Source organism: Siniperca chuatsi, linkage group LG3, assembly GCF_020085105.1.
Source record: "Siniperca chuatsi isolate FFG_IHB_CAS linkage group LG3, ASM2008510v1, whole genome shotgun sequence".
Classification (NCBI taxonomy): Eukaryota; Metazoa; Chordata; class Actinopteri; order Centrarchiformes; family Sinipercidae; genus Siniperca; species Siniperca chuatsi.
The window spans coordinates 17,425,863-17,448,185 of record NC_058044.1 but is presented as its reverse complement, the minus strand read 5'-3'; the positions used below and the strand labels follow the sequence as shown (position 1 = coordinate 17,448,185).

Here is a 22,323-nt window from a genome sequence, read left to right as displayed (position 1 = left end):
CTCCTCTGCTGTCCGTCGGTCTGAAGCCAGTGATGCTCTTCATGCCGCTCCAGACCTCTCCCATGTTGTTCTGCTGGAGTTTCCGCTCCAGCTTCCTCCTGTACTTCTCCTTGGCCTCCTTGATCTTCACCTTGAGGTCAGCCTGGATTGCCCTCACCTCCTCCCTGTTACCATCAGTAAAGGCCCTCCTCTTGGCATTCAGGATGTCTTTGATGTCCTTTGTTACCCACGGTTTGTTATTTGAATAACAATGGACCATCTTAGTTGGGGCATTGCAGTCCACACAGAAGTTAATGTAACCAGTGATGCACTCAGTGAGCCCGTCAATGTCCTCTCCATGATGTTCACAGAGTACATCCCAGTTTGTCACCTCAAAACATTCCTGCAATGTCCGATAGGTGTCCTCTGACCATCTCCTCACTGTCCTTGTGGTCACAGGCTGCCTTTTAACTGATGCTGCTGCAACGAATAGTCAGGGGAACAACAAAGTTAATTAAATTATCCTGAGGAGGACATGAATGTCTGCTCAAAACTTAATGGCAATCCACCCAATATTTGTTGAGATATTTCACTCAAACCACAAATGTCAACCTCATGGTGGCGCTAGAGAAAAAGTCATCACCAAAGTCATTAGGATTCATCATCTGGAAACCCTGAATTTCTGTGCAAGATTGTACCAAATCCACCCAGTAGATGTTAAGTTATTTCATTGGATTAGTGAAAACTTTGACCTGCTGGCGGCACTAGATGAAAGTCAGGGGATCGCCAAAGTCACTGCGATTCATCCTCCGGGGAGAATGAATGCCTGTACTGTATTTCTTGGCCGGGAGCAGTGACTTCCAGTCTCTGCAGGTTGCCTTGCCTTGAAGTTAACTTCCCCCCTCCCTTTCTATTGAGAACTAATACTTTTCTAATAAAAGTTTTGCTGATGCACATCTTGCGATTCATTCTCTGGGGATCATGAATGTCTATATAAAATTGAAAATCCATCCAATAGTTGTTGGGACCTTTCACTAAAAAACTAAAATTTCAACCACATGGTGGCACCAGAGGAAAAGTCAGAAGATAACCAAAGTCAGTAGGAGTCAACCTTTGGGGACATTGAAGGTATGTACAAAATTTACATTACAATCCACCCAACAGTTGTTGAAATATTACAGATATTTATATATTAATATAACAGAACACAACAAAATTGCAGTAGACATGTGTCACATATAATATTTGCAACTGTTTTTATTTCCAAATTGACCAAGAGTGGAGAGGGGAGTTATAATAATAGCAAACATTTGCTTCAAAATATTGATTATTATTACATTTGACTTTGGGGTAGATAAAGGAGCACAGTTCAAGAGCAGAAGAATGGATATACATACATACATACATACAGTACAGTACAGGTAAGCATAGCACCGTTTTACACTGAATACTGGTGTTCTTAGCTTTGTATATGTGTACAGTATTATACTAGAACAAGGACTCTTTAGAACCAAATTGTGTAGTGGAAATGTGATCTGTGTATCTCTGTGGAGGGGGGGGACTCACTGTCTTGTCTATGGCGTCCCATTTCAAATATCCTACACCTCACCTTTCAACAGCTTTCAAACTCTTTTTCCAAAAAGATGTCAGAAAATGATTGTTACAAAAACAGAAACAGAAAGTCTGTAATGTTAAAACATTCAGAGGTTCTTTTACAATGCAAAGCCTGTAAATAAGATTGCATTTCAGATTGTATATGTGGATCCTTGCAGTGAGAAACATGTTTTCCTTCATCACAAAGCCTGTCAAAGGTTCTCCATAATCAACAGTTACAACATCCATTAGTCTCTTTAAAACACCTTTACATTCTTTGGACTGCGTATCAGTGACAAACTATAAACATTTCAACATTACCCTTTAGAGTGATGCCTTAAACACAAACTAGTCTATAGAGGATCTACATTTGCTATGTGATGGGAAGGAAGACCTGGTTCAAATAGTAAGACCCTCACTGTGAATCCTCTTTTCTATTCCTTCTTTGTGGACAAAGTCAAGAAGAGGATTTGTCCCTGTCACACAAATTGCCATTCTAAATTAAAATCTTATCTTAGAGGGTTACCATTTGGGACTGGTCTTATGTGTCGTTGTTGTGATAAGTGTTTGTTGAGCAGTCGGCCATTGTAAAACATTAACACTGCTCATATTTTTTATAGCCTGACAAGTGACCAATGCTTTGCATTGCCTAACATCCATTCTTTCCAGTCACACATCTGTTTTCGTATGAAAATATAATGGGTTACAGTGACAGTTAACATGTATACAAACTCTCACACACAGACATGTATTCAAGTTGAGCTGTCCCACACACGGGCTTGCAGAATACTAAGCCCAACCGGAGAGGAAGTTTCTTGAATATTACAATTATTTCTTTATACTGCAACGCAAGAACTGATTGGCTATCGCCAGGGGAAACCGATACTGACCCCCGAGTGATACGAGAAGTAGGATCATGAACAGGAGACGCTATATTCTCTCACACACACACACACACACACACACACACACACACACACACACAGTCTTTACCACACTTTACTAGACAAAACAACACATTCTAAAAGCTCCTTTGCCAACCATTACACTTCCTCCAATCCAAGGCTTTTCTGTTTGATATGGCTTACAACTGTAGTGGAGGGGCTGAGCCCATTTCCATATGTATTTAAAATGGACTTGGGAACAGCCCTGGTTTCAACTGCTGTTTGAGAACTAAAAGACGAGTTAACTGAACTGCATGAGGGTTTCTGAGGCCTAGGAAGAGAAAGAAGGATGAAACACTGATGATACAAAAGACCATGAATCAGTTAGTAGAAATACAGGTTCGCTGGTACAATGAAGTCAATCTATTCCAATCTGGGTGAATAGCTGAAAATTATTTCTCTATATATTTCTACTTCATCGTATCTCAACAACCCCATCCCCCATTACGAAAACAACATATTTTTACTCTCACACCACACCCTTTTATCACACTTCTTCCTCTGGTCTTTGCAGCATCACTGTCTAATCCTTCCTGGTCTAGTTCCAGACTGAGGCAGAAGCAAAAAACTTTCCACATTCCTGAGAATACAAGTACCATCCAGCAACTTCAAACCCTTACTAAGTCAATTATTGTAAGACACAAGGGGCAACAAGCACACATACACACCAACCACAGACACTCTCATGCCCACTCATGCACATGAAGATTGTATTCCCAAAAACACACACTAGCTCACAGATCACACCATAGATTACAAACAACTAGGTCTCGACAGTGATTTACTGTACACAACCACATCAAGTGCTAAAGTTTCAGGAGGTTGAGGATATACTGTTTGTTACGTATAGGGCTCTCTGACTGTTAAAAAATAATCCCTACTATATACACACGCATTAACTTTATTAGAGGGTAATATCTTGTTGGAAAATATATCTACTTCTTTAAATAATCTGCTTGAAATAAAAACAACATAATTGACTATGTTATTGGCACTTGGAATCACTTAACCCGTTATACGTAGTGATCATCCTGCGAAGAATTCAGTTAAACTGTAGTTTCTTGCCAAACATAATGTGTACTTATAAAGTTAAAAAGATCTGTTTTTGTCTTGTGTTTAAAAACACAACTTCCACAAAAAAACCCAAGCCCAAACATTTTTGAAATAAACTGACAGAAATTTAAAGCCTTATTATGGACTCTTTTCTTTTTTTCAGAGAAGGGGGGGAAGAAGGGGTTCTGAGAGAGCACGTCATTGCTCTGTCTTTGACCAGAAAACACTTGAACAAAGTAAAAAGTTTTCAAAAGCGACTAATAAAAGCTTACACAGTTTTTCCATGCAATCATATAAAATACTACATTTCTGTTTCCTGTTAGGCTATATTGGATATTTACAAGTTGTTTTTTTATCATACAGTAAATCTGTACAAGGTCAGTCCACTTTGACAGACCTTCAAAAAAGTCTATCGTTACCGTGGCAATAAGGTGTTCTCTGGATATTTGTCAGGTTGCCACGGAGACCGGAGCTCCCTCACAATTCCGTCTCTGGTGAGGGAAAGGGGGATTTTAATCCATCCTGTTGCCATGGTGACAATCTTTGTTGAGTTCCCTGCGGACTCAGAGGCTTTCCTCTTTCCTGTTTCTTTTCTTTCAGATGGAAGAAGAGAGGGCAACGATTTTGGGGGAAATGGAAGTTTGTTACAGCCACACATCCAGAACAAATGTATGCAGCAATCCCTTAGAGTTTCAATTCCCCAGGTTTTCTAACTGAACAAGTTTTCCTGCAGGCTTTACTGTGGCTGGCTGCTGACACTGTCAGTCCTGTGCGATGAAGGGGCTTTCTGCTGTTTCTGGGGTTGTGGTTTCAGCTGCTGCTGGTGCCTCTGGTGGTGAGATTGTTGCTGCTGTTGTTGTTGTTGTTGCTGCTGTTGCTGCTGTTGCCGTTGCTGCTGCTGTTGTTGCTGTTGCTGTTGTTGTTGTTGTTGTTGTTGTTGTTGCTGGGGTTGCTGGGGTTGCTGTTGGTGCGTTGCCTGGGTGAAGGTGCCCTGTTGTTGGAGTGGGAAAGCTGCCTGCAGAATCAGCTGGGTAGACTGGTTACTGTGGAGAAGACGAGTGCCCTGAGAGAAAAACAGTGCAAGAATATTAGAATTAATTAATTATTATTTCTTTTTATATTTATATTTTATTTCAATTCTTTAATGTCAAGAAAAAGCCTCTCTTTCTCTTCTCACACACTCTGCAACTAAAGCCAGAGATATACCTGATGTTAACTATGTGTTCGCCTACACATGATGGCTGCTTCGCGTGTCCTGCATCGATTTGGAGCATCGGTTGTGCAAGTCCTCAGAAATTAATGCGATGCGCAAGATATGTGTGCACATATGCACAACTCTAGTATAATCCTCCAGTAACACGCACAGTACATAGGCAAATGTGAACATTCCCGTTGACGACACAGTCGGTTGTCTACGCAAACGCGAGGTTATATCTCCGGTTTAAAATGCATGAAGTTTAAATAGATACTTGAAATTAATAGATTCTGTAAACAGTAGTTACATTATTTCATAACTCACTGCAGGATAAAGACAACACTTTTCACCAAAATAAAACATAACATATAACACATAACTTGATAGCTTTGTCAAGCTGTCTATTTAAATAAATGATATTTGCTGTCCTCTACTGATACCTGTAGGAATTGCTGTTGTTGCTGCTGCCCCTGCTGGCCGCTTTGAGCCACTACAGCCGTCTGATTTTGGCCGTCTGGCTGACCTTGGGGCGGTTGGGCTGGTTGCAGAGTCAGGGTCTGGGTTTGCCCTCCCTGATGAATTGACACAGAAGTTAACAGAGAACAACACAGGGATGTAGTCGTGTAAGTGAATCATATAAGAAAAGTTTTGTTTGAAATATTGTAAGCCATTTACTGCTTTAAGAGAGATCCCTCACATTAAGTCTTATTATTAGCATCACCTCTACAACTCCTCATGATCTCTCTCAATGGATTCTCTAAGGAACCAACTTTTCAAGATGTCTTTGGACTGGAAAAACAAATAAAAGGGATGGATGTATACGTCAATATTGGTCAGGAAGTGCTCCCAGATGACTGGACTACTACATGCTAGTGATCAGGGAGACAGGTAGGAGGGTACTCGGTGTGTCATCTGGAAAGAGGAAAGCGGACAAGGAGACTTGGTGGTGGAACGAGGAAGTGCAAGAGTGTATACAGAGAAAGAGGTTAGCTAAGAAGAAGTGGGACACTAAGAGGACTGAAGAGAGTAGACAGGAGTACAGGGAGATGCAGCGTAAGGTGAAGGTAGAGGTGGCAAAGGCCAAACAAAGAGCATATGAGGACTTGTATGCTAGGTTGGACAGTAAAGAGGGAGAGGTGGATTTGTACAGGTTGGCCAGACAAAGAGATAGAGATGGGAAGGATGTGCAGCAGGTTAGGGTGATTAAAGATAAGGATGAAAATGTATTGACAGGTCCCAGGAGTGTGATGGGAAGATGGAAGGAGTACTTTGAAGAATTGATGAATGAGGAAAATGAAAGGGAACGAAGAGGTGACTGGTGTGGAGCAGGAAGTAGCAAAGATTAGCAAGAGTGAAGTGAAGAGGATGAAGAGTGGAAAGGCAGTCGGTCCTGATGACATACCTGTGGAGGTATGGAAGTGTCTAGGAGAGGTGGCAGTAGAGTTTCTGACTAGTTTGTTTAACAAGATCTTGGAGAGTGCCCGAGGAATGGAGGAGAAGTGTATTGGTGCCAATTTTTAAGAACAAGGGAGATGGGCAAAGCTGTGGCAACTACAGAGGAATAAAGCTGATGAGCCATACAATGAAGTTGTGGGAAAGAGCAGTGGAAGCTAGGCTAAGGGCAGAGGTGAGCATTTGTGAGCAGCAATATGGTTTCATGCCTAGAAAGAGTACAACAGCTGCAGTATTTGCTTTGAGGATGCTGATGGAGAAGTACAGAGAAGGTCATAGGGAGTTGCATTGTGTCTTCATAGATTTAGAGAAAGCGTATGACAGGGTGCCGAGAGAGGAGCTGTGGTATTGTATGAGGAAGTCTGGAGTGGCAGAGAAGTATGTTAGAGTGGTGCAGGACATGTATGAGAGCTGTAAGACAGTGGTGAGTGTGCTGTAGGTGTGACAGAGGAGTTCAAGGTGGAGGTGGGTCTGCATCAAGGATCGGCTCTGAGCCCCTTCTTGTTTGCTCTGGTGATGGACGGGCTGACAGATGAGGTTAGACAGGAATCTCCATGGACTATGATGTTTGCGGATGACATTGTGATTTGTAGTGAGAGCAGGGAGTAGGTGGAGGAAAATCTAGAGAGATGGAGTTCTGCTCTGGAAAACAGAGGAATGAAGCTTAGCCGCAGTAAGACAGAATACATGTGTGTCAATGAGAGGGACCCAGGTGGAACGGTGAGGTTACAGGGAGCAGAGGTGAAGAAGGTGCAGGACTTTAAGTACTTAGGGTCAACGGTTCAGAGCAATGGAGACTGTGGAAAAGAGGTGAAGAGGGAGTGCAAGCAAGTTGGAACGGGTGGAGAAAAGTGTCAGGTGTGTTGTGTGATAAAAGAGTATCAGCAAAAATGAAAGGAAAGGTGTTCAAGACGGTGGTGAGACCAGCAATGTTGTACAGCTTAGAGACAGTGGCACTGAAGAAAAGACAAGAGGCAGAGCTGGAGGTAGCAGAGCTTAAGATGTTGAGGTTCTCTTTGGGAGTGACAAGGACGGACAGGATCAGGAATGAGTACATCAGAGGGACAGCTCATGTTAGATGTTTCGGAGATAAAGTCAGAGAGGCCAGATTGAGGTGGTTTGGACATGTTCAGAGGAGAGACTGTGAATATATTGGTAGAAGGATGCTGAGGTTGGAGCTGCCAGGCAGGACGTCTAGAGGAAGACCAAAGAGGAGATTTATGGATGTAGTGAGAGAGGACATGAAGTTAATTGGTGTGAGTGAAGAGGATGCAGAGGACAGGGTTAGATGGAGGCACATGATTCGCTGTGGCGACCCCTGAAAGGGAACAGCCGAAAGGAAAAGAAGAAGGATGTATACGTCAATAAAAAAAATAACACTGTACTTGTTTTTTGACAAATAATCTACTAGTCCTTTGAGTCATCTTTAGTCTTCAAGGACTTGACTTCAAACTTCTAAACCATTTTGGGATTCATTTTTTATCTCCTTGTGAGCTGCTTTCACACTTGGGCTTTGAAAAATATAGCTGTTTTCTTAATGTAGACTCATTTCCATTATCTTTTCATCACCAAACATCAGCATCAGATACAAGACTTAATTTATATAGGTGTGATTAACTGAGTTTTCCCCACTAACGACATGCTTTCTTTTTTTAAAACTCAATTTTATTTAACAATTTCACACTTTAACCACACACAGTCAGCACTGAGCAGTTGGGTGTTGTGTGCCTCACACGTTCTCTTGGATGGACTCTAGAGTAGTGCTTTTTTCTGATCTTAGATATGGTTTCATTACTTGCTCCATGACTCATTTGGCTTTGTCCTTACCTGTTGCCCACCAAAGGGGTTGTACGCAGTGACCACCTGTCCCATGAACATGGAGGTGGGCACCATGACTGCTCCACATGCCATCGGAGCTGTCACAAGCTTGGTCACCAGCTGCTGTCCTGCTGGGAACCTGGAGAGATTGAAATGGAGAAAATGGAACATAAAAGGAAAGAAAAAATAAATTACAGTAACCATGAATCATACTGGATGTATGATTATACAAAGCTTGGTTTCAGACGGGAACTCTTCTTACTAAGGAGCAGTATCTCTCCAAGTAGTCTACCTACCGGATCTGTCGGTCCTGTGTAAAGGTGGCCACAGCGGTGCCTTGCTGTGTGTTGTTCTGCGGCAGGCTTGTGCTGATCTGCAGCACGTTTGGCTGCCCCGGCTGGGAAATCATCATAGTGTTGTATAGTGGAGCAGATACAGAGCCCTGGGTCTGGAGCGGAGCCTGGGGAGGTTGCTGGGGCTGACGCTGGGGCTGGAGAGTGGCAATGTGGGGAAGGAGGGAGAGACATGAAATTAATTCCTTTAACACAAAGTCACAAAGTCTCCAGTTTTCCCATTTTATTTCATATCAGTATATTTGAACATAGCTTAAAATAAGTTCAGCAGATCACAAACCTGAAAGTGGTGCTTTTGTTGCCCTGGCTATTTTGAATGGACTTTATTACATGACATATACATGACATCAACCTTTTCTGAATATGGAGGGTGTCTCTAACCACAGTAAATATGATGCTTTGTTTGTTTTACAGTTCTCCACTGTCACTGTGAGTACTCTGTAAAGTCTCTCACATTATTTAACACTAACAGTAAGCCCTGTGGCTTTTCCTGTTGTCTCAATGAAATGTAAACATTCCAACTTTACAGACTAGTACTGTGTTTGTGTTGTAGTAGTAGTTCTCCACATACATGTCAAACGTTCACACAAGATTAGTGTTCTCAGAGGACCTTGAATATTGACTACATAATTATTGTTGGACCTTTTCCTTTAAAAGTTACAGATACTGCCAGATTATCCGAGATTTAAAAAAAAGTTTGGTCTGATCTGTGCGTCCGTGTATCCCACCTGTTTGAGGGTGTTGGTTTGCTGCTGTAGGCTCTGCTGCTGTAGGCTCTGCTGCTGTAGGCTCTGCTGCTGTAGGCTCTGCTGAGGGGGTGGTGCCTGTTGCTGGATAGTGAGCTGCTGAGTTCCTGAATGGACGGGGTTAATTGTTGTTTGCGGGACATGATTGGTCAAAGTAGTTGTTTGTTGGATCGACCCCACCTGGGGGAGCTGCACGTTCATCGCTCCACCCTGCTGTTGCTGTAGCAACATCTGTCGGGATAGAAACACAAAATGTCAGGCCACCGTGTGTCGAAGTTTACACTGCATGCAGTTATTTTTGTGCATTTATTTGCCCAATCTGAATATGTGCTTATTGTAATAACAGAATGTAATATTTTACTTAGAGTAAATTATCTTTACAGGGTTCACATTCAGTGAAACTGCTGCTTCCTCTGAAAATAACAAAAATAATACATAATGCATCCTTCTACTTCTGATCTAGGTCAGGGAAAGCCAGGTAGAACACAATAGGAAAAGACAAAGCACAATACAGCTACTGATCTTTTAAAAAAAAGAAGAGAGGTTATGTGCTAGTTTTGTTCAAATAAGCAGTTTTCCAAATTTGGAAAGGTAAATATGCAATTATCCTGTGAGTAAAATAAACCCTTTCAGAAAACCGAAGTAGCTCTCTGGTTTATTGTTTGAATATAATTAGTTTTCTTTTGCTGTGAAAAGGTTAGGTGCGCTCATTCCTAGTCTTTTCTCAAACATAGCCCAACCACGACTAAGTATAAGTGAGGAGGTCAGAAACAAAGAGAGATGAGATAGGGGGGAGGAGAGAAATAAAATGAAGGAAGAGAAGATTTGAGATGGTGACGAGTTAGTGCACTACATTATAAATGTCACATTTGAGACAATAAACTATAGACTTTTTAGAATTTAATAAATATACAATGAGCAAACTTGCCCTAAATTTAACGAAAAGGCAATATTTTACATTGCAAAAATGTGCCGCCTTGACAGCTCTTGTGTGTGAGTCTACATCGTACCTGTATGCCCTGTCCCTGGACTCTCTGCAGCTGCTCTTGGATGTGTCTCAGCTCCTCCTGCTGCCGCTGGATGTTGGCCTGGATCAATCTTGTCCTCTGTTCCAGCTGATCCTTTAGATGCTGCATGGCATTCACCTGCGCTGAGAACTCCATCACTGGCTGCAGGTGGAGAGAAAAAGAACAGGTCGCTTACTTCAGCAGTTCTGACTATGTGTACACATGCAGTTACCAGTAACTGATGGTCTAATGTTCATTATGAAACACTGGCAAACTAACATCACAAACTCCACAGTAGGTCTGCAGCTAATGATTATTTGTATTATTGATTAGTCTGACTATTATTTTCTCCATTAATTCATTTATCATTTGGTCTATAAAAAGTAAGAAAATAGTGAATAATGCCAATTACAGTTTCCCAGAGCCCAATGTGACATCTTTTTGTCCAACCAACAGTCCAAAACCTAAAAAAAGGTATGCAGTTTATCAGAGAATACTAAGAAAATAAGCATTTGTTTATATGTATTTGTCATTTTCACTGAAATTTTTTTTTTTTAACATGAATCTATTGTCCAGTGTTGTTGCGGATGAATTTTTTGTCGATCGACTGAGCAATTAAGCGATTATTAACTAATCCAAGTGATGACCCAAGTGTAGTATCACCATTCTCACCTGTACATTTGTCTGTAGCTGCTGTGGTTGTTGTTGCTGCTGCTGCTGTTGTTGAGTGATCATACCCGGAGTAACACTCTGGCCTGTGGTTTGAGAGCTCATAGACTGCAAATATACAGATAATCAGGAGAATTATCACAACTGAAGTGTATGGATTTGTTACATTACATCTCCTTAACCACACTGCATTATAAAACAGCACTGAGTGAATAAAATTCCATCTCTATTTGTGTTAACTCATGGTCACGAAAATCTGTATCTGTCAAAACAGGAAGTACTAGTTTGCTTTGCGTTTTGGCCAATCAAGTCTCACCTGGCTGCTGATGGATGAGCGACGTTGTGATGTTATCTCCATGGTGGAGGCCAGTGACTGCCGAGGAGGTGTGGCCGTGTCCATGTGTAGCTTAGAAGCTGTTGCTGCAGAGACAGAATCATTGATGAGCATGAGTCATACTCTGCTGTCGATACCACATCATCTTACTGCAGCGCTTCATCATCCCATTAAACTCTAGGTCTGATGTGTCACTGACTCGCTTTTGCGGATTTTATTTTTACATGCAACTCTGTGTGTGTGTGTGTGTGTGTGTGTGTGTGTGTGTGTGTGTCTCTTTACAAGTGCAAGTGTTGTCAGAGACATGCGATGAGGACTTGCGGGAACTCCGTGAGGAAGTCGAGGGTGATCGGCTGTGGTCAAATCGCTCCAGAGCCTCCTTGAGGCTGGACGTATTCAGCTGTGACTCTGAGCCAGAGTCCTGACTCTAAAAACAGATAAGCAGAGGAAAAATACACTTGACAGTCAATTCTTTAAAAAATAAAAATCTGTTTTATCTTATTTTCTTTATCTGTTTGTGAATTCAATTCAAAGTTTGACTTATGATATATCTGTTGTTCTCATCTTGACGTAAACACTAACCAAAGGGTTTGAGATAACATCAGAGAACAAGAGTCACATTGTCAGAGATTTGTTGACAGTGTGACAATGTGAGAACAGGCAGTAGCAACTCACTGACAGAAGTTAATGGGTAACAAATAGGCTTTAGACTTCCTGTGCCAGTTTACATTAGAAACAAGTTTTTGGGCTTTATTTTGTGAGCTTCGTGACATATTTAATAATATGATGACTCCTGATGAGGTTGAATATATTATTTTGTCTGTTAAATACATTGTCACTAGAAAATTTCAGTCAATCAATTAATCCAAGTTCAATTACACTACTGATAGTTTAGTTTTGTCTGTTACTCAGGCTTAAACAACAAATCTACAAATTCAACCACACTATGTTTCTTACAGCTTCTCCTCCATACTTGGTTTATTGTAATTCCTTTCATTATTGGGATCATGCATTTAAGAAAATAGTTGAGTATAGACCATTTCTAGAAGTCATTTCTCACCTTATCTGCAGTAACATCTGGGTTAGACTCCTCAATGCCAAGCTCTCTGCGCTGTTCTGCCCTCACCTCTGCATAGCTGCATTTTAGACCCAAAAAAGAAAATAAGGGAGGTTTCAGGGACAACTGGTGAAGAACCACGGAGGTGGTGTGCATGAAAGATGCAAAGACAATTTAGAAATGCTGTGTCACCAGTAAATAAACCATAGTGGATATGAGGAGCCTTTTATTCGGATCGGAACAAAAAAATATTCTGATAAATGTACCATCAGTAAAAAGGTACAGAGAAAAAGGTAAGAGGAGACAGAATTCAGCTGCAATACCTGACTACTGTGTGTGTACAGACAATAAACTCAGGCCGCGAGTTCCACTGGTGATAGGTGATGTAGTAGTGTGTCTGAAGCCAGATCCACTGTTGACCTTTAGTCAGGAAACGGTAGTAGCAAGACTTCCCCTTACCGTACTGCATCACTGAACAGGAGAGAGACAAAGACAAGACAAGAGCAGAGATGTTAGACACAACAAGCAGAGAAACGCTTTCAATGGAAAATCTTAACTGAAAGTGTGTAAATGTGAGCCCTCACAGTGTTCGTGACACTTGGCAAGTGTCTCCAGGTCATCCACATGGTAATAGTCATACCCTGATGTTCCCAGAACCTCGAAAGGCAGGTAGCCTATGATTGGCGGAGCTCTGAAAAGGAGAAATTGCATCTTTATCAATGACACTGACACAATAAAAACCAGAAGGTAGGCTTCAAAAAGTCCAGCAGCTCAAATGTTCATATCTCAAAGAAATTAGTATTATGTAAATGTGATGGTCAGCTAATGCTCAAAGAGAACTAGTTCATACGATGTGTTGTCCAACCACATTTATACCTGTTCTGAACAGCCACACTGGAAGGTAGAGTAACAAGTTGGCAATGATAGAGAGAGGGGGGAGACGCTATATTGTTTAAATATGTGGATAACACTGCTCATTTTCAGACACTCTCTCCTGGAAGTCACTGATAGCGTTGCACTCGGTTGTTCGCGTGAAAAGTGACAGAAATAGTTGTGTGAAGAATGAAAAAACAGAGAGCTTGAGAAGTTCAAACCATGGCTCCTTTCTCACCTTTAGATGTGTGTGTTTGTGTGTTTACCTATGGTCTAAGAAGAGGAACTTCCATTCTAGGCTGTGCCTGGAGGTGAATTCTTCATTCGGTTCTTCCACTGTACACATCTCCTATGAATATAAAAACAACAGAAGTGAGAAGGTTATATTAGATAAAGTGATTAATTAATGAATGTGATAATTAATGTGATTTTATTTGCATGTCTGAGTGTGTGTGCGTGTCTAAGAATACCTTGATAAACTGAGGTTTGGCCAGCCGAACTGTCGCTACAAAGCACACTTGGTCATCGAACGCAGGTTGTAGTGACCGCTGTAACACCCCTGCTAGACCATTCCTCGTCATGTTGGGAACTACACAACACAGAGCAGAATTTGCCATTGAAAAAGTTGTTTACTCAGAGAGTAAGTGAGTATAGAATAGTGTCATGATACACTGTGTGGCTCAGCGGAATGACCCCTTTCAAGTTGAGTGTTTGACTGATAACACTTAATGATGTTATGTGCATATATTTATTTGCAATGTCCAATTGATACTAGTGCACTTTCCTGTGAATATGCAAGCTTGTTATGCGAAATAGCAAAGAAATAAATATTTTATTGTCGCCTCACCTTAATGCCATTTTAGCTGAACATTTCTCACAATATTGTTTAAATGACTAAAATAAAGAATAAAAGATTGCTATGTAAGTGACATACCGTTGTTGAGTGACTTGAAGTTGCCAATGAACTTAACATATTCGTAGACAGGGGGCTCTTTGGGGTCAATGGCCCCTCGCAGCATATGGCAGCAGAACTCCATGTGGTTCTTAGCTGGAGACAAAAAAATAAAATAAATACAAGTTAGGTCAAAAGTCAAAGTTATGTCAAGAATACAATTTGTGGCATCCAGTAAAAACATTGTTCATATGTTTAAAATGTTGTTTCATGATGCTGGGAGGAAATTATTATTATTTTTTTTTAGACTTTGTGTTGCTACACTAAGAATTAACTATGGCTCTTTGTTTAGCTATTCCAGTCTGAGAAGATAACTCAGGCCTATGTTTATTGTTTATTTTTTTATCCAAAAAATTGCTTACCAACAGACAAAAGATGAACAAGGCAGGATTTATAGTAAACTAACAAAATTAGCTACAGTGCTATGAAAATTTATATAAATCAGCCGCAGGCTGTGCATCCTGAAGTAAAAAAGTAAATGTTAAAGTGAATGATATTCCCATTTAACCACCAAGCACAAAACAGTACAGTATTATTGGATAATGTTGAAACAACCACTAAGTATGGTGTAATATGACTTGGGGTGTTACTGACTCTTCAGGTAATCGGTGCTAAGGCTCTCTGGGTCGGTGGGGTGCGTGGACAGAGACTTGTACACATCGGAGTGTTCCCCAATTGGCATGAAGTTTAACAGGTTCTGGTCCACTAAGTCCGTCTGGGGAACAGAAACATATGTGCATACACATAAATCACACCCTTTTTTCAGCACACACTGGTCACCCTGACATGTTCAATCTGAATCACACACAAAAATCCTGTTAAAGCCTGTGCTACAATACAGTGGATGACTAATATATACTAGGCAAAAGACAGGACTAGTGTTACTCACCGGTAGGTGTTCTAGTAGTGAGGTGACACTCTCAGAGACATAGAGGATGTTCCCATCAGTCATTATTGCTATAAAAAACCCATCCAGAGCCTAATGATGCAAGACAAGACAAAGACTCCTAAATCGGTCGGTCTACAGCAGTGGAAGTGAAAGGCTGTCAACAAATTGTCTTTTCTTAAAAATCAGAAAAATAAACAATGAGTCAAATCTGTTAATATGACACAGCTGTTTTACTTTTAGAAATAAAATCAGAACCCAATTGGACTTTTGGAGGAGAATTAGAATTAATCTTGATCCTGGTCATGAAAAACCTACCTAAAGAGTAAAATAACAGTGGACATAACGCCTATGTTGTCACCTAACAGATAGGTTTACAGTACAAAATGTGAGATTTCTGACCTCCAGCATGAGCTGGGTGAACTCCTCATTGCTAAGAAACGGAGGCTTCCAGTCCTGCCTGATCTCACTCGACTCTGACTGAGCTGCGATCTCTGATGGAGGAAATAGAAAGCAAATGGAGTTTTTAAGAAGAAAAATCAGGCCTTTCAGGAAAAAGTCAAGTGAGAGAAACATAATAAAGTGACAGGACATGAAAGAGAAAACACAAAAACAAAAGATGCAATAACACACGGCAACATGGTACAAAAATGTATTTATAGCACAAGGCTCAGAGTGAAAACAGGGCAGTTAAACAGAACACTGGTTAATAGTGCACCAGTGAAGTGGCAGCTGATAATTAATTAGCATGCACAGCAATGATAAGAGCTAGGATTAAAAAGAATAGTAACCCATGTGCAATGATTAAACATTTCAGCATAAGAGGATCTCAGTATTTACGTGGTGATCAACTAAGATTATGAAGGGAAAGAGAGTAGAGGATGTATGTGTAAAGTAGCTCAATCACAGAATGAAAGTATGGCATAATTATTAATCATAATATATTAAGTCAACATTACACAGTCAAAAGGTTAAAATTAATTTAAGAGTCATTTACACTTCACAGATACGGTACCCATGTCTCATTAAAAGTGTAATAAAAACATGGAGTGCCAGTTCCTTATAACAAGCTCTCATGATGAGAGGAAACAAACACAGTGTACACAAGAGTGAATGATGAATGAAACTACATATAGAACAAGAAGTGTCCACCCTGTGAGGTGTTCAACACAGGAAGAAAGGTGAGGATGGTAGAAAGCTCTGACCTTTGTGTTTACACAGGAAGTCAATGCTTTTCTGCAGGATGGTGGACTTGTCCATCTTCCTGGTGTTGCCCGGCAACATGGTGCCGAGTTCCTTGATGAGGACATTGAACTGGTCTCTCCGTTTCTTCTCAGACTTGTTACGGGACACACTACAATCAAAACCACATTTATAAATTTGATTCTAAATGTTAAGCAGTCATAGTTGTTTTGACAAATGTTTTAAAGAGATTTTTTTTTTATTTTTTTGTCCAGATGCTTCGTTTTGACATACAGAAAGTACACAATAATGAAAATAAGCAGGTGTAATATTTTTATCATGTGACTCACAAAATGTTAAAGTTAAGACAGTATGGCTGATAGAGTCAGTTATGACATAGTATATTTTCTACAGGAGCTAAAAATGTACTCATACCCATCTTTAAATTTGTTTTAAATGTTAGTTAATTTAACAAGCTTAGGTCTGGTCAAGACGCAATCCTTTAAATACCGTGTTTTATGAAAAGGATTGGTGTATTAATATTAAACACATACTACAAGTAGCATCACTTTAGCATGTTCATCTTTATATCTAGCTTACCGTTTTGCTTTGTCCTTTTCATCTTCTTCCATCAACCCATCAAAGATGCTACAATCATCCCTAAAGGAGGAGAGAAAAATATTTAGACTTTAGAGTTTTCCCCCTACTCTCTTTGTGTTTCCCTGTGTGTGCACGTTTGTTGGCAGCTTGAAAGCAGATATGTATTGTTAATAATAGCGAATGACAGATGTTGGCTAATGAGAGGATTCCTACATGCCAGGAGCAGGTTTATTTTTGGGTCACACACAAAAAAAAAGAGAGAGAGAAGGAATGTGTTGTGCTTGCCAAGAAGCTTACGAGTGCATTTGTGTAACAGGGCGTGTTCTTTCGTATGTTTCAATTAATATGGGTCAATACAAATACTTTAATTTGTACTGATGGATAATATCTGAGGCTGTTATTTAATATCTTTAAATTTGACTGTTTTGATGCCACAAAAATGCAACAAATCTTTTTTTCTCAAGATTTTTATTGTGGCACACCATTTGACAAAAATCATAATAATATGAAAGTATAAAGGAGCATTTGATTAATAAACAATTATGAGCTTGACGTTTTTGCAAACCTATATATCTGAACATGTCATGTGTATGCATGTCATTTATGATAAACTGACATTGAAATTGAAATTGTGTGTGTGTGTGTGTGTGTTGCAGCATACCCTATGCTTGATGTCATGGTGGCTGCTGATCAGGGCTGTGGCTGCAGTGATTTGCTCTTTAGGCGTGAGGTAGGCATTTGGAAGACCACCTGGAGAGACAGAAAAACAAGTATTGTATTAGCTGAAGTGCCAGTTATAATTGACATACACTGCAATTCAGTGGATTAAAAACATGAGGGAATGTTTTGGCACACAGCGTACTGCAGTAAGGCAGAAAATAGCGCCGTGTTCTATATATTAAACCATGAATCAATTTTGGATTAAGAATCGCATCTCAGTACCAAAGATTTAACTCAAACTATTTCCACCCCTAATTAGTTGCAATTGTAACTGCATCCATGAGCACACACAAAAAAAAGACTCATCTTGACAAACACGTTAACTGGTCAGGTCTCAAATAAGAACAATTAAATTAAACATGCAGTGTCCTTGTTCATATATGCAATAAAAAAACAAGTATTGATGTATGTGTTTGTAAATAAATGTTTTTTCACCCAGTGTATCATTCTCCAACACTAATCACAATTATCAGCATTCCCTCAGATAACAGGGCTCAGACAAATGGCTCACCATGGTAGCTCCTTTTAAACTTCAATACCCAACTGCCTAATATTTTAGTGTCATCTTGACTAAATCCTGAATTGTAGCATAGATGTCAGAAAAAGACCACATTTGTGGTCAGTAAAACATTATAACATTCTGTATGTTGTAACATGCGTTAGGGAACATATGTCTAAATATACTTTAATTAGATTTACTCAGTGAAAAGGAATGGTCTGCATGACCAAACTTAAAATACTTTCATAAGCTAATTTAAGTTTAATCACAACATGTGTAGTCACTTCTCACCCCAATGCAGCTTATGCACACAGTCAGTTAACGGTTTTTCAGGGGTCGTAGAAAGGGTTTGGGGTCAAAGCTGACTCTACGGTCAGAACTGGCGTTGAGGTCATTGGGGTCACGAGGGGGCACCAGACCACGGAAAAGACATGGTGGCCGACCAAACCTGCGGGAGAAATCAGAGCAGAAAACTGGGGTCACCAGGTCAATTTGGGCAGAGCTTTTAGCCATTTTCCATCTTTACTACCAAAGGAATAGTGAAGAAAATTCACTCTTAGAGTCCAATTGCAACTGCAGCTAACAAATTACGATTTTCATAAGCTAAAAAGTCCTATACATTAAAAAAACATCTTGGTTGTAATCTACATTAACCAAAGAAAAACTCAAAAAATTTTTTTAAATATTTTCTGAGAAATCTCTCACCCTACAAATTTTTCACATGTAGAATCAGATAATGTGAGTTCAGTCGGATCACTTGCATATACAATTGATCAAGTTTGTATTTTAACGTGAGATGCTGCAGAACAACAGGTTACCAGCCAGTGTAGTAGATCACCTTTACCAACTTTAGTGATTTATCAACCAATGACAATTTTACTGCTTTTTAATTTTACAATGTGTCATTTAACATATATTAAATTGGACCCCACTGCAAAAAATGTACAGCTGCTTTCAATTAATACTGTCAGTGACTGTTTAGTTACAAGTACATTAATTCTAAACAACTTTCTAATAAATGAACTAATAAATAACTAATGAAACAGATTTTATGAATTAAAGACTGTTAAAAGGGTCCTGGAATTCCAGTTATTGCACCACAAAGTCTTTAAAGTGTGTATAACGTACATCAGTGCAGTGAGGAAAACCTGGAATAAATCAATTATTATGAATACATTATTAGTACTTCAGAAACTCCTTTGGAGCACACTGACCCAATTATGAAAACAGTGGTGATTAAGTATTTTTTTACTTACTTCCTGGAATGTCACTGACAAATCTTCTTACATGAGCCACACCTCACCTGCAACACAAATAACCCACACTCATTCACAAACATATCACGGGGCCTGTGTTCACTATTTACCATGCATGCAAATTCTACAAGGAATGTATGGTTGCTGCAAGTTAAAAACAGGAAATTAGTGCTTAACAATTGTTTTGTCAATAAATTGTCAGAAAATGCCCATCACTTTCTCAGAGCCCAAGGTGCCATCTTCAAATTGTCCGACCAACAGTCCAATACTAAAAGATATTGATTTTACTGCATTTATCAGTTCATCTGCCATTTAGTTCCCCTAGAAGGTCAAGATGGGATCTGACCAACAGTCCAAAACCCAAAGATTTTACAGTGATATAAAAAACAGAAAAGCAGAATATGCTCACAACTGAGCAACTGGAACCAATGAATGTATGGAATTTTTGCTAGAAAAAATGTATGTAAATTTTCTATCAATTAACTAATCAGTTCAGCTCCACTGTTTTCATCATCTATTGGTCAGCCAATTATTTATTTATTTATTATCATAATGGCAGATGTCAATGAATCGACTAATTGTTTTTGTGATGCCTAGGTGAACAGTCTACCAATGAAGCTCCCAAACTGATCAAGCATACCCAATCAGATAACATACCACCACTTGGATCACATTGTGTGCAAATGAACCCCATCTAAGAGGATTTTGCTGTGAAATATGACAGTAGACAGGAAGGTCAGAGTGGGGACAGTAAAACCTATGGATAACATTATCCCCCAGCTAGATTATTTTATTGCACTAATTTTAGTGGATGATAATAGATAGATTTTGGCATTTTCTTAGACCATTTTAAGGACCCCATGGTGGTCCTGGGTCTCTACTTTGGGAAGCACTGGCCTGACCTACAGTCATGTATTCCTGATGGCTAATAAGTGAAGCCGCGTTAGATTGAGCTTCTTCATTGGGCGATTCTGCTCACTGTACACCATTGCCAATGAATAAACACTGTTATTTGCAACACGGCCCAGTGGAGACCACGTAATGCAGTCAACCAAAACAGCCATTAGCCATCAGATAGGCACAGTAACATGTTTAATATACATTTTAGTTCCACAGGTGTTCGTTATACAATCATAAGACCGTAACCGTGAGAGCAACCCATTTAGCTAGCTAGCAGGCTAACTAAGCTTGCTACCGAAAACTGCCCATTTAACTCGGACAATTAATGTTCTTACTGACCCCGTTTTCTCCCGCTACACTCACAAATACTGAGTGACACGGTTATTTCACGTTTGTGAAATAAACAGGAGGAATATCAGTCTCTATCATGGCAAGCTGGCGACGAGCCTCAAGCTGTCACGCAACAACTGACATTAACGACAAAATAATCTCAAAAATATTACCGTTGGTCCTCAAACACCGCGAGAAAACTGAGCCTAAGCATCCGCGCGGGGCAAGATCCTCGTAAAAGCCCACAAAAACATAAATGTCGGCCGCGGAGAAATGTCTAAAACCAGCGATGGTGGAAACATTTTCGCGGCAGATGTATGTGTACACACACACACAGTTCCCAGGCACACACATACACACACATGGACAGGGATACGCGCACACGCTCGCCCACTCGTACACATTGACACTGGCTGCTCTGAATGTGGGTCACTGGGCCTTGCTCTCCCTCGAGCGTGCGGAAACAGTCCCGAAGCCTCTTCTGCAGTCCGACCGCTTCCGCACGCTAAAAAAACAAACACCGACCACAACGGCCGTGCTATTTCACAATCGACGACCACCGCTGGTGGTGATATGCATTAAAAAAAATCCTTACCTTCCCGAATAATCGATAGCAGCCTCCGTGTTTTGCTTACTTGAACGTTGCATCGAGGTGGTGGGGGCCAGGAGGACTCCGGGTGAGGGAGAAAAACAGGAGGCCTACTTCACACTACGACGTACAGTCATGCGCATTAGAGACAGTAGGGCGCACTATTTTGCAAGTACAGTAGCAGCGAAACGGAGGGGATCGCTGAGTGATCTACGGAGGGGAAATGACTCCGCGTGTTTTTGTGGCTTTTTCAGCCAAACTAGTCCACAGTCGGTGCCACCTAGTTTTTGATATGATAGAGAACAAACGGACAAGGTTGCGATTCTGCGACCTGACTTGCAAATTCATGCATTTAAAGTAGGAATGACGGATGCTATTCCGGATAGTAGTAGTATTTTATTCAAGTATCGGCTTAATATTTAGAGTTTAAATGTTAAATGCCACCGTATTTCAGTATTTTCACAATTATATTAATAGGCACCATTAACATCGCCATATTATTTTCAGGAAACACAGTTTAAGTTACAGTGAATGGACTGTGAATGTGACATTGGACGGTCGCCAGGACTGTGCAGTGCAGGGTAGGGATGGCCCTGCCTGATGGCAAGGGGTTTCCCCTTTTATCGACATCCAATCAGAAGCTCTACAGACCGTGACGTTTACCTATACTGTGTCGAGGTTTCCCTAAAATCATATTATTGTACATTTTGACATTAGAAAAATTTTTATGCGGCATGATCTGGGATTAGATGTTCATTTCACATTTTCTCCAAACGACCATGTCGTTTTTATTGGTGTACTGTTATTGATATTACATAAAATTATATATAAAAGTAATTGTATTATGGCTTAAAACAAAGTTTACAACCCCTTTCTAGGCAAATACAACATTCATAAACGAGGTGGCATTAGAGGAAAGAGATGACAGAGGAGTCTGGTCATGTAAGGGCTGCAGTAAACATGGTTACCATGATAGCTATTCAAACTGTATTGTTCATTGTCTTTACAGAAGAGAGAATATTATGTTATCAAGACATATAATATCAAAACCCACAGTTCAACCTTCATTTAAAAGCAATGCAGACCTATAAAACCATTCTAGATTAAAAAGATGTTGACACATAAGAAACAAAACAATAGCTTAATTGCCACACAAAAAAGGGTTTAATAGACCTGGAGATTGCCATGTTTCCTGTGACAGTCCTGCTACATTAGTAGAGGGGTTTTGGTCTCTTATATCAGTGCAGCGCTTTAAATGCTACAAGGGCATTATCAGCTCTAACAAAGGAGGACAACTGCTGGAAAAGAAATGTATTTTGTCCAGCAAAATCTGTGT

The 22,323-nt window shown here is 40.2% G+C and overlaps 1 protein-coding gene across 2 annotated transcripts; it reads right to left on the bottom strand.

The window, feature by feature from the left end:
- Positions 1–1,211: 1,211 nt before the first annotated feature.
- clockb (clock circadian regulator b) lies at positions 1,212–21,340 on the bottom strand. Of its 2 annotated transcripts, none has more exons than XM_044189664.1 (24): positions 20,994–21,340; positions 19,169–19,215; positions 18,204–18,360; positions 17,355–17,443; positions 16,694–16,753; positions 16,117–16,265; positions 15,314–15,405; positions 14,915–15,004; positions 14,620–14,740; positions 14,008–14,121; positions 13,544–13,662; positions 13,340–13,422; positions 12,785–12,891; positions 12,524–12,671; positions 12,204–12,279; positions 11,426–11,570; positions 11,126–11,229; positions 10,813–10,917; positions 10,144–10,302; positions 9,116–9,364; positions 8,331–8,524; positions 8,044–8,173; positions 5,205–5,336; positions 1,212–4,632 (listed from the first exon to the last, which is right to left on the bottom strand). In XM_044189664.1, exons 4-24 carry the CDS (start codon positions 17,369–17,371, stop codon positions 4,306–4,308), a joined length of 2,721 nt encoding a protein of 906 aa, XP_044045599.1. In that variant the 5' UTR covers positions 17,372–17,443; positions 18,204–18,360; positions 19,169–19,215; positions 20,994–21,340; the 3' UTR covers positions 1,212–4,305. The 2 variants fall into 2 exon arrangements, with proteins under 2 accessions (XP_044045599.1, XP_044045598.1); XM_044189663.1 differs by lacking the exon at positions 20,994–21,340 and adding an exon at positions 20,572–20,902.
- Between the last annotated feature and the right edge of the window lie 983 nt (positions 21,341–22,323).